The sequence below is a fragment of the Rhamphochromis sp. 'chilingali' genome (genome assembly GCF_963969265.1).
Source record: "Rhamphochromis sp. 'chilingali' genome assembly, chromosome: 1".
NCBI classification, from domain to species: Eukaryota; Metazoa; Chordata; class Actinopteri; order Cichliformes; family Cichlidae; genus Rhamphochromis; species Rhamphochromis sp. 'chilingali'.
The window spans coordinates 26,199,873-26,212,972 of record NC_137929.1 but is presented as its reverse complement, the minus strand read 5'-3'; the positions used below and the strand labels follow the sequence as shown (position 1 = coordinate 26,212,972).

The 13,100-nt window shown below is 43.0% G+C and overlaps 1 protein-coding gene across 2 annotated transcripts in view; it reads left to right on the top strand.

Moving 5' to 3' along the window:
- Positions 1 to 2,016: 2,016 nt before the first annotated feature.
- Positions 2,017 to 13,100, top strand: part of plcb3 (phospholipase C, beta 3 (phosphatidylinositol-specific)) — a 56,644-nt gene continuing 45,560 nt past the window's right edge. For both annotated transcript variants that reach the window (XM_080875343.1, XM_080875342.1), the window contains exon 1: positions 2,017 to 2,780. In XM_080875343.1, the coding sequence (XP_080731469.1) occupies positions 2,682 to 2,780 (99 nt within the window). In that variant the 5' untranslated portion in view covers positions 2,017 to 2,681. The remainder of the gene's footprint in view (positions 2,781 to 13,100) is intronic.

Below are 13,100 nucleotides of genomic sequence, written 5' to 3'. Positions count from 1 at the left end.
GAACTGGGTGAAACAGAGAGTGGGAGGTGGAGAGAGGCCTATTGACAGCACAGGTGCCCACGCTTCAAATGCAGGACTCAACCCAACATTGTTTGCGTGAACCCACAGAAGATGTGCCACGGCCCCATGCTCATGCATGCGTGCTGCACTGCAGAAAGAATGCACATGCATCAATCCTCCCTGTGTTTGTGTGGTGTCATGCAAGATGCTGTACAGAAAGTGTGCCTCATTCAGGGTCATGATTTTTGATTTCAAGGAAACGCACACACAAGACTCAATTGCTGTCAGTCAGCAAGCTGCAGCATATCTCACATTCTTGCCCAGCGTAGTTAGAGGAGTTGAAAATGTCAATAGTTGCCAAAAAAAAGAAACAATTTTAAAAAACATCAGTTGCTCTGGAGCACTTTTTTATGAGGAGCCAAACGTTGCTTGGCAGCAGGATTTGGACAGGCCCGTGCTCTAACTGTGCCACCTCCGTTGCTCTCATGCTTCTTTAAACATGATACGCTGCCACTGATCTGGAGGAGGGGAGGGGGGAAAAGATCTTCAGTTACCTCACCTGCCAGTCCTCGGATTTATTTCCTGTTTCTGGAACGCAGATTTGTTATCTTGAGCCCGTCCTTAATGGCGCATTCCAACTTCCTGAGTTACAGGACCACTCATTGCTCCAAAATCACCTCTTAAGCTGATTACTATGCATTTCCAATAACAGTGATACTGTCTTTTAATAACACTGCTGACTGTGCAGGCAATCTATCAGTGTCAACAAAGAAGCAGACTTAAAGCACTCGAAGGCGAGAGTAATTCAGAATGAAAAGAACTTGGTGATTGCTTTTGCACCCTGCAGTGAACTACAGGAAATGTCTCTAATATTTTCATGGGGGACCTACGTGCGCCTGTGATATTTAATGAAAAACGGCCTTACACAATATTTTATTCCTCTTACGTCAGTACCCAGCTTTCCTTGCCCCGTGCCTCAGAGCAATAGTTTGTGTCACTCTTCTGTCTTTGCTCAAAAGAGAAAATGTTTGTGTCCTCTCTGTACGCACGGAGAAAACAAGAGGGATTTCTTTTCCCTTTATGTTGTTTTATTTGGAGGATTTTTAAAGATTAGCAGAATGGCGTGACGTATGGTGAAGATTCTGGGCTGCTGGTTGGCTAGCGTGTTTCTGTGTGGGAAGTTTCCGAATCACTCCGGTCTCACACTCTGAAGGCATGCATGCTATTTTAATTGGTGATTCTAAATTGGCCATAGGTGTGGTCTTCCGCTCGGCATTAAACACTAACAACACAGTGTCAAATCAAGTCAACTTTAATTGTATAGCACATTTAAAAGACATAGGGTGTCAGCCAAAGTGCCAAACAGACGTTCCTACAGTAATACAGAGAAACTCCCAAATGACCCCCTATGAACAAGTACTTGGCAACAGTGGGAAGGAAAAACTTCCTTTTAACAAGGAGAAACCTCTGGCAAAACTAGACTCAGGGAGGGGCGGCCATCTGCCTGTGGTTGGTTTGGGGGTTCTGATTGGTTTACCCTAGCCTAGCAAAAAGAAACTTGGAACATTAGCTGGGCGGAGCTTCTTTGCTCAAAGCAAGAAGAACCTGAGATGACCTTACCGTGACCTTGGCCATGTTTTATATGAACTTAGAGGTAAATGTAGGGAAAAGCATAACGTTAACGGAAGACAGTTTGAATTTGCACGATGGGAAGTTTGTAGATTTACTTCAAATAAGGGACCAAACTGTCTAAAAAAGGGTCATTATTTTTTAAATATGACACTTCCAGGTCTCCCAGTGTAATGGAAGCAGAGTTAGGATTGAATGGAGTTGGGGAGATTTGGAGATGCTGAATCATGGAACAGGAACAATCGTGCATATATGTGATATGCTGGACCGTGTTCTCTGAGCTTTTGTTGCATGCATGCTGTACAGAGGAGACAGAGAAGCAGGCAGAGGAACTGAATTAAAACACACCCATTTTACTACACCCCCCCTCCCTCCACCCCATTCTCATTCACTCAGCGCTATCTGACGCCGTCCCTCTCTCCTCTCAAAAATCCTCTCTTTTTTTTCCTACAGAAAACATGCAGGGAGGAGAGGAGGAGGAGAGAAGAAGAAAAAAAAACGCGTCGGAGGCGACAAGGGAGAGAGAGAGGAAGCAGAGAAAGTTGGTAGTGGAACGAGAGGGAGAGGAGAGAGGGGTCGACCAGATGGAAGGAAGGAAGGAAGGAAAGGATCTCTCCAAGGGCTCAAGTGCGTGATTAAAGGATTCTGCACAAATAAACAAATATATGAATCAAAGCTTATAATTTTTAAAAAGTGGAATTATAGGCGCGTCACCGCTTTGCGTGGACGCGGACAAGACACGGCGGCGGCGGTGCGCACTGAAACAACCCGAGTCCTGTCTTTAGTCTGGATTTTACTCATGTTCTTCAAACTCTCGGGGAGGCTCGCTAACTTTTAAGGACAGTGCCTGACTTTTAAGAACCTCCCTCCCTGCCTTCCTCGCTCGGTGTTTCAATTAACCCTCTCCCCGGAAAAAGAAGAAGAAGAAGAACAGTAAAAGAAGCTCTGGGGCTGGAAGTGCAGGAAGGAAGAGCCTTCTGTTCCTTCCGAGGAGTTCCAAGTCGCCGTAGCCGGGGTTTAGGCGTTGACACCCGGGCTGGGAGTCCCTTGTCATGGCCGGGGCCAAGCCGGGAGTCCACGCGCTGCAGCTGAAACCCGTGGCCGTCCACGAAGAGCTGAAGAAGGGCGGCAAATTCGTCAAGTGGGACGAGGTGAGAATGAAATGTCTGAAAGTTTCCTTCAGCGCAAACGCATAATAGTGTGCCATTTATGTTTGCGTGTCGCAAAAGACCTTGAAGCGACACGAGCGCGATCGGCCGTCCTGATGCGGCACGCTTTGACTAAAAAGACACGACAAGGGACAACATGACAGTTTTGACAGTAGGCCCACTGTCGCGCGTGCCTGTGCGTGCGCGCGCGTGTGGCTGAGATGTAGACACAGATGTAATAATGTATTTACAGGTGTATGTGCACAGTCTGTGCTCAACACAGCAGCGCACTTTATATGCAAATGTGTGCGTTAATCAGATACTCCAGCCAAAAAAAAGTTCCCCATGTAGTCTGTGCTTGAATGTGAGTGTTGTGCTGAATTCTTGTCAAGCCGGTTTCCCCCTGGGCTCCGGTTCAGCTCAGACTTCTCTCTCTCTCTCTCTCTCTCTCTCTCTCTCTCTCACACACACACACTCCCCTCCCTCTTCTTCCTTCCCACCTCTGCACCACCTTCCCTCCTTTTCCCAGGGGATTAAGGAAGAAGGCACCTGTCTCTGCAGGACTTGCATCTATTTGGAATCAATGTTGTTTTTCTTTCTTTCTGTGATTAATTCTCCCCTCTGGTTTCTGCTTGTTTCTGAAGTGTGTACGGGGAAACCTAAACACACACCAGCCTGTGTCACTGACCTGTGTGTGTCCATGTGTCTGGGCGTCCATCAATGATTAACGGAGTGGCTGACTGAAGGGCTCAGTCTGCAGGCCCTGTGTGTTGGATTTATATTACAGCTGCTCGCACTGTGTACACCACAGTGTGTTTATCCATGTGCGGTGCAGGTCATCAACAATCTCGCTGCCGGGCAGGTGTGTAGCTCCAATAAAGCCGTTATCATAGCAGCACTTTGCAGACATGGTGCAGTTGTGTTGACACACAAGACGCAGAGAAACTTTCAGCCAAGTGCAATTTAACAGGGTGAAAAAAAAGAAAAAGAACCACAAGAGTGTTTGAAAGTAAGACAACTTATAAGCAACACAGCCCGACATGTCATCACAATAAAATGGTGTGTGTATGTTTCAGGCCTTCATGGAAAGTGTCTCGTCACGCAACGCATTGAACTCCCTTTGATTTCCTTCCCTTCTCTCACACACTAGCTCTCTGTTTCTCTGTCTCTCAAAGGGAATTCCCAGGAAATGGTTATACCGCTTATTAAGTGTGTGAACACTTAAAAATATGTGCGTGCCCTTGTCTGTCTCTCGCTCCTCTCTGTTTTCCGTTTTTTTTCCCTTCGCTGTCAACAAGTGAGTTACGGCGACGCAAGAGGGCCTGTTGCTACTAAAACGTGCAGAGGAGCGCTCTGCACGTTTGCTCTGAGGATTAAAATCGGCATCGCGAAGTGAGACTGTGGTTGAGAGTTTGGAGATTAAAGCCTCTGGCTAGTCGGTGTCCAGAAAGGTTCTTAGACATGAAACAGACTGAATTAATATTTAAAGAAAGCGAGAGACTCGGTGCTTTTATTCAGGAACACGGGTCGGCTTCTTTCACACAGTCAGACTGTGAGTGAAAAAGATGCTTCTAATTAGCCAGCAGAGAGTCAACGAGCATCTCAGTTTCCTCCCTTTCCACACAGCACGATAAATGCTGCGTTAAAGCAAGTAAAAGTTTGGTATTTTTTGTGCATATTTTCAGCTCCGCATTCTTTCAGCAATAACTTCAAGGCTGACAAACTGCTGTTGAACTTACTCCCTTTGATTTCCGTTCGTTCTCTAACAAAACACGAAGAGTTAGTGTGTGTTTTGCGCTGCTGCACCTTCCTCTCGTTTTAATATAGGGCTAAAGCAAACAGCCGTTTTATAGCAAGTTATTTCACCAAAATCAATATATAAACATTATCTGGTGTCAGCTTTACGATGGCAGGATTTGAAGCTGCCTGTTATTGTACATTGGGCATCGTTGCCGTACGAGTGGGACAAAATGGGCATCTTGAGTGGACAGATAACACACACGCCGGTTCGCTAATGTTTTAGAGAATAAACAGCTGGAAAAACGAAGGTTACCAGTTTTAAAGCAGTTAGTCAGCATTCATTTTCTTTCAGTTGTCTCCAAATTGATGCCTTTATTTGTCCCAGACACAAGATAAGATGAGTTTTATTTATCCATTGCAAGAAACTCTTCAAGAAGAAGCACATTTTGCATATTTGGACTAGTAAATGACAAAATGGTTAGTGGAGTGGTATTTTCATTTGAATAAAAGCAGATGCTTTGGCAGTTTAGTGATCTGGAGCATTTAGGTGTGCGTTAAGGGTAACACAGTCTCCACAGGAAACTACATCCCAGCAAATTCACCCCAAGGTCAGACTGTGCAGTGCAATGCAGAAACTCTGTTACATCTCAGAGTCTACAGGCCTCAGTTAGCATTACAAATGTTCAAAGCTCACTACAGTACAATTAGAAAAAGACTGAAGAAGTGTGTTTTGTTTGGAAGGGTTGCCAGGAGAAAGCTTATTCTCTCTAAAAAGAACATGGCAGCCCAGCTGAGGTCTGCAGAATCCTGCACTGACCGACCGCTCAAAGCCCATTCCCACTGCGCTGTACTCTATGCCTTTAAGTACTTCCTAACACACACTCTGAAGGATTCAATGGGGCAATTTGAGGTTCATTAACTTGCCCCGGGACACTTCAACATGCAGACGCCGGAGGAGCCGGGAAATGAACCACCGACCTTCCGATTAGTAAGGTCTTCGGGGCGCAGTTGCCCCAAAGTTTTCCTGTGGTTACACTTTTTAAAAAATGAAGAAATGCACCGCTTATGAGTCGACACTGATATTTCAATTAATGTTTGAAATATCAGTATTTTTGTTGAATTATTTTCCCTTCTTTTTTTCTTTTGTTATGTTTTGTTTTCGCACAAAGAGCTGCCCTCATCTTTACTGGGAAATAACAAAAAGGCTTTAAAGTCTTTTGTCACAGCGTCTTTGAACATTTAATCAGGCAAAAATGACCCACCCAACACACAGTCATCCTGATTGTACTAATATAAAAATCATTTCAGTCAGATAATTAATATATTTCAAAGTTTAGGAATGGAAACAAGAAAATGTAGGCGTGCGGCTTTGATTTGATTGTGTTTGATTTAAAAGTTGGTTTTTTTGCTTTTCCGACACAGAAACAGAACGATGCAGCTTTCCAGATTTAAAGCCTCAGAGGTGTGTTTAAACTGGACGTCATCTGCTTTAAATTGAGCGTGAATCCAAAATAATAGCGAGCCAGTAGTTTTGTAACTATTGGTGGTTGCTTGTCATTTATTAACTGCGATATTTAAGAATATTGAATGTGATTTTTCTCTTCTCAGAGTGATGTTCGCCAAAGTTTTAAGCCAGCTGTGTCACAGACTTGGTGTATTCCTTTAAGTACTTAGCAAACTGAGATAAGCATTAGGAAACACACACATATACAGAAAGTGCCTGAGGGCGGTACAGTTTGTTTATATGAAAAACCCTCATTCGACCCCCCTCTTTTCCTCTCTTCCTCATTACTTTGTCCCTCCCCAACATGTCTCTGATTTTTATCCTGTTCTTCCCTCACCATCCCTTCAAGCTTCAGCCTCGCTCTCTTTCTTTCCTCCGTTAATTCATCTCTCTTGTATTTCACACACGTCACCCATTCAGCTGCTGTATTCTCTTCCACTTTTATTGTTTTTAGATTTCTTTAGCTCTGTTTCTGAATGGCCTTTAGGAAGTCTGCTGTAGGCACATCAAATGACACACACACACACACACACACACACACACAAATACTGACTCATGCTCGGGGGAGGAAGGAATGTGTTCCAAACTGACCCTCTTTCGTCTGCGATCGGGCTCGTCCGCACACACACAAGCGCACGTGCTCTGTGTGCACGCGTGGTTGTTTTGTCATGGGTGTGCGTTTTGTGTTGAATGACTTCCTGTTTGAGCTTGTTGTAAAGGCTCCAGAGCCAAACCATTTTCCTTCACTCTCCCTTGGTCCGTCTGTTGACTGTACCATTGCAGCTGCTCTGCCCTCTGCAGCCTGGCCACAATTCAATTTAGACAAATTCCAACTGGAATTTGGTTAAAATTCCTCCTAAACAGCCAATTAAACAAACAGAGACAGACAGTTTGTCCACAGAGTTGCTTGGATCGCTGTCAGTGTGCTGATATGAATCTTAAGAGTCAATTAAAAAAAGAAAAAAAAGAAATAACTTTAACAGCATTAACATTTGCCTCTTATGCAGAGTGTTTGCACGTTTCATTCAATCGATTTTTCTTTTTTTTTCTGTCTTGTTTTTAGAGCACACGCTTCCATGTTCGCTTTGGTCATTGCCAAAATGAATAGGCCAAGTAGACTTTTTCCGAAATTTGTGGACTTGTTTATATTCACGTTGCATAATTACAAGCAGACTTGGGCTTGTAAACAAAGTCCCATGGAATCACAAGTTGCTCATTAATTGTACAGAGGTTTGGGAACCTGGCATCATTTTGGGATTACAGGTTTTGGCTCCATTTCAAAACCCTGTAAGTTGAGTGAAGCACGCTGGACCATAAAATGCTTGCTTTTTGGGCTCATTTCCCACAATCTGGTTGGGATTATTTTGTCAGACTTGAAATACTGCACAGCAGTTCACTTATAGGGGCGCAGAACTATAATCTTGGTGACAGCTGAAGAAACTTAAAGCTGCTGTTGTCCTCTGTGTTTATCAGGACCGTGCTGGCAAACCAAACTGACAGCCAGCACTTGTTCACAATTCAGAAATTCCATCTAGGCGTTTCTTTCTGCGGTTGCCATTACTCTAATCTAGTTTGAAGTACACTTCTGTGTGCTTTGGATAAAGTCATGAAAGTTAAACATCATATCAAAAGCCAAATATGATATTTGGATGATTGTGAGTCTGTTTAATTTTAATGACTCCGTGGTCTGCTCAGTTATAATACCCCATTCCCGTTCAGGTTGTTAAAGCAATAGTTTGAATTCTGGAAATATTCTTATTTGCTTACTTGCCAAGAGCTCAATACCTCCATCATATCTGCAGGCTGTTTAGTGCTTAGTTTAGAAAATCAACTGAAAATGGCGTTGGTCTGATTATAATAACCTCTCAGAGTAGCTTTGCATGATTCGTTGTTTAAAATAATGCTTATCTGTGTTAATTCCGACTATAATTATATTTTTTTAAGTCATAGTCTTTTGACTGTAATGTTATTGTGTTTCAGTCATAATTTAACTGTTTAAATTTTACATTTTTACTCAACTAAATATCATAAAATTATAGTAGACTTGATCTAAAGTCGATTCATCTGACTAAAATATAAAGTGTAAAGGTTTACTGGTGAGAGATTGGATCTCGTCTCTCTGGAATGTTTTCATCTCATTTTTATTTGTTGACGAAATAAAAGTTTTTCTACTCGTGCAAAACTATGAAACCTTGGTGCAGCCCCCTCGTCCTTTGTCTGAAACAAGCCATTGTAGCTTCCTCCCCCTATAAGTGCTTAATATAAGCACCCACCATGGCAACAGTATGTGCTAGTCAAAAGAAAACTGTAGTTTGTGTTTTAAATAGATTTTATAGACCAACACTATAAGTTTAATGTGAGGCATGGGCTCTTATGCATGTGACGATAGCACGTGGACTGCAAAACTGTCTGGATCTGTTGTTGAAGCATTGCTCTCCATTCCTGGATAAGTGCAGCCTAAAACTTGGTTATGACCCAGCATGTTCTGGCGTGTTCAACAGAAAACCTACTGAGACTAAATGCTGGCCAAGCAATCATCTGGATAAACTCCTGATCGTTGGCCATTGTGCTGGTGAAACGGGCATAGTGTTCGGTGTACATGCTGGAGCACCTCATCACATTGCCTCTGTCCAGTCAGATATTCACAGAAGCCTATCAGACCAGACATGATGCGCTCATGGATGTCCAAGACAACATCAACAGCTCAAACATGCGCGGCAGCATCCAGGATGACGCACGGTGGCACTCATGCCAGTGTTGCACTCGCACTGTTTTTTGTGCTCTGACACCACTGGCTTGAGAGTGCAGTCGAGTGCATTTTTATTTGATAATCAAATCATGAATCTTACCACTGACTAAGACCAATCAACCGACCAATCAATCAACTGGATTTTCCAAGAGATTAAAATTATGTACAAAGAAATGGATTAAAAAAAGACATAGTCATTAGTCTTTTTTTAATTAGACATTAGTCTATACATGACAAAATAAAAAAATAATATAACAGAACCACTTTAAAGTTTTTGGCCTCCATTAGCTCTATAGAGCTGTTTTTATATAGCTGCAATCATCCATGCACTGTGGCCCTCCTGAGGTTTTTTTTTAGAGATTGCCCAACAGAAATTGCATGTCTAAATAAACACTTTTGATGCATTCTGAAGGACTGATCTTCAAGCTGCCAGCTACCTATAGTCTGGATGATGTCCAGTTGCACATGTGAGGATAGAGCAGCTAATCATCCAGAGATTTCACAGCAACCAAGACAGTATCATGTGTCCTGCCCCCCGGCATGCCCTACCCTACATATCATTTCCAGGAGTGAGAATGTCTTCTGTTGTGCTCTACATGTGAAAAATGGGCAGCTATGAACACCATCCAAACCCGAGTCTCACCCCTCCCCTGGAGTTCATGCCTGAAAACTAATTCAGGCATGATTGATTCATATTTTGGTTATTACATCAAACTATTTCGCTGTAGTGCAGGTGGTGGTAGCATGCCAAGACATGTTACAGGAAGTCAGCAAAGGCAGAGAGGAGGAAGGCAGGTGAGCTCGGTGTAATCACACTCCTGTAGTGGTTTAGCGAGTTCCTTTGAGGTCAGACACCAAAATGGGAGGCAGGAGGAATTTGTTGCATCTATATAACTAACAGAGGCTGGGTGAGATGTTGTGACATGTTGTTATAGATGTTTTTTGAGTTCCTTTTTAAAATTTTGTTCATAATTTTCAAGGGATTAGAGTTCTAACACTTGTGTTGCTAAAGGTCTAAAGAACAGGGTGTGTTTTAGAAGAAAAAAGTCACTGCATCAAAAACATATAAAACAATTACTTACTCAGGTTTTAAGTACTTAAAAACTTTAGAAAAAAAAAAAAAGGCAGTTGACCGAAAACGTTTCCTTGCGGAACTCCCATGTAAAACAATATTGTGAGAAATGTCACATGAGTAGTTTTTAAATACTTGGAACCTGTTGTATCAAAACATCAGGAATGAAAGCGTTTTCAAAAATGTCTGAAAAATTGCTCTAACAGTTTGAGTTTTTTTGCGAAGTTCGTATATGCTAATGCCAGTACGGCTGATCGTGCCAAATGGAGACAATATTGGAAGTGACTGAGGGGGGGTATTGCCTCCAAGACGATATTCAGTTGCTTACTGGGGGGATGGGATGTCTATTTGTAGTACTGAGTTGTATTTTCAGCTTAAAAAATGAAGAGAAATGCACATAGTCTGCACTTTGGCTTATTTGAATTTCACCTTATAGCCAATGAAAGTCAACCTTTTTCAACACACAACCATCATTTTCCTAAATAATTGTCCCAATCAGTGTGCATCCATTGCGTTGGATAAGAGAAGTTTTTATAGTTTAGTTTTTAATGTATCCTGAATTGCTCATTACTCATAATCTATTAAGCAAGAAATCTATTAGCATGTTAAATGAAAGTAAAACTGTTATCAGCTGAACCTTCTTGTAAAGGTTTGCATTTCAGCCTGACCGTATCCAGTCGCACGCTGCAGCTCTGATAGGAAATATCTGCCACAGCATTCTAGGGTGATCTTTGCTTTCTGAAAACAAGATCAGATATTGTCGAGCCACGCTTCCTTTCCGTTTTCAAATAGACCCTTTGCTGTTCATGTCTCAACGCTGAATTCTAACGATGCTGGAGATGCAAACCAGGGTTTCACAATGACATGTTTGTGAAAGGCCGTGTTTAAAATGAACACATTTCAGACCAGAAAAACCGATCTCTCTCACGAGCAGAGTCGTCCTGTCCTTTTATAGGAGAGCACAATGAGCTTCACTATTGTGCCAATCGCTCCTGTGTGCCAGTATTTTCACAAAGTGGATATCTTGGTTTGGCTCTCGATTGATGCGCGGAAGCGGCGCGCCACAAATTGCCGTTATGAGACAGATGTTTGGGAGATTAGAGTGAAGGCAGGAGCGAAGGAGTAGAAGTGGAGGAACGGATGCGCAGAATCGCGGGAAGGGCCCGACACCGTGTCGACAAACGCTGCTGACATCCTGACAGAGTGGTGAGAAACAAGGGCTGGATGGAGAGGGAGAGAGAAAGGTGGAAGGTCAACCACAGCCACATGTGAAGTGTTGGGACCGCCATCTGAACTCTGCATCTCGTCTCCTTCTCCTCTTTGACTCTGTTACGAATTTTACCTTCATTTTCTGCCGTCTCTTATCTTGTATGTAATCTCTTGCACATTTGTCATTGCCATCTTTCTTCCTCCTCCTATTCATCTATCTTCTTCCTGTCTTTTGCCTAAGCTCTTCCTTAATTTTCAGACGAGTCTCCCCTTTGCCCTCCTCTTGTATTTCCCTCTTTCTGTCTTGTGTCTTGTGAGTTTTGAGTCTGGTCAGATGTCATGCCGTATCCAATCGTCCACCATTAGTTTTTGGTCCTAGATGGCCTTTATCTCATAAAGCACATAAAGTACTAGAACCACTGTAATGTGAAAACTTTGTATCACCACTATGGATCTTTCCTGTAGATGAACTGACCAATCAATGTTAGTCTTCAGGAAAGTTGAGCATCACTATGTGATACCATTTTACTGCGCAGCAAGGTTTCTTGGCTGTTTTCATCGAGGAATAGAAATACACTTGGCCTGCGTAGCGCTGTTAGAAATCACTGTGACAAGCAGACTGTTGAAATTGGATCAGGTTATAGGGATGATTCAAAGAGATGGACATTGGCTGATTGAAGACTGCCGAGGGTGTAACTGTTTATGCTCTGATGCACATTAATCTGAATAGTGTGATGTGCAAATCTGGTGATTGTTCCACATTCAGATTATTCAGCCGCTTTTGTATTTGTGGCACATGTCCGATCAGCTCCCTGAATGTAGACGCCTGTCATCTGTTCAGCGCAGGAGTTGGCTTTCTCGTGTTGCTCTTAATTCTTTGCGCTTGCGTTAAAAGCAAGTTCTCTGCAGAGAAACAGTTCAGCTCGGTAGGTCCGTCGAGTCGAGCGGAGAGCATTTGCAGGAGAAACAAGAATTTTTTTTGTGCCACAGACTGGACTGTAGTCGTTCCTGACGACGACAAACACTTTTGTCTTTACTCTCAAAGGGCACTTTGATCAGACAAGTGCCTTTCAAACAACAATTTTCTCTTTTAGTGAACATTAAACTGCTACAGAGTGCCAGTCCTGTGTGTGTGCCAGTAGGGGGGGAAATCACAAAAACGGATCTTGGCACTTTATTTAGCTGAGTGAAACCTGTGCACACTTGGGTATTGTTCAGTATGCAGAATGTGCCTCTGTCGTCGGAAGGGTTAGTGGTTCATTTGCTGCCTATACAGCCCAATCAGATGAGAGTTAAATGAACCCCGTGGAAATGAAATGGTGCAGCACCTGCAAACAGGAAAAACGGTGCTCGTAAAAGTACTGAGCATGTGCAAGAAGGTAGCACTAACCAAAATATTAAAAAGACTTCAAGAGAAGATCTAGTGTTTAGATCTAGTATGTGTGTATGCCCATCAGACGCCATCTACACCTACACTAAATAAATCTTCACAGACCCGCTTATTTCATTCCTTCCATATTTAATCCTATGGCATACTTTCACATCTCTGGCTTCACTTCTCCCTCCTCGCTCTCCTATGTCTTGAGTCCAAAGGTTACCTACTGTCATCAACTTTTACCATGTTGCCAAAGCAGCTGCTGAAACACACTCGCACTAAGTGCACGCTGGCCCTCTTTCACACACCACTCCCGTAAGCTATTACAAAACACACACACAGAGTTGCAGTGACCAAAGGTGCAGCCGGAGAAGCCACTTTTATCAGTTTCCAACTAATGGCTTTCTCCTGACTGGCATTACACACACACACAATAATTTGTGGTGAAGGCAGTATAACGTGTATTTGGCTTTCAACATCTGAGCTGTTACACATTGTGATTTTTCAAGAGGTGTTCATTAGCTTGTCCGTGTAAGACATCGGCTCCAGGGGTGGTCCCTCCACTCTGTGTGTGTTTGACATTATATGGTCAGGTAATGACGGTGTTTGTCACTGGGTCAGGGCATATGGAGGCAGTCTGGAGAAGGAGACACGGTCTTTAATCAATTAAGGAG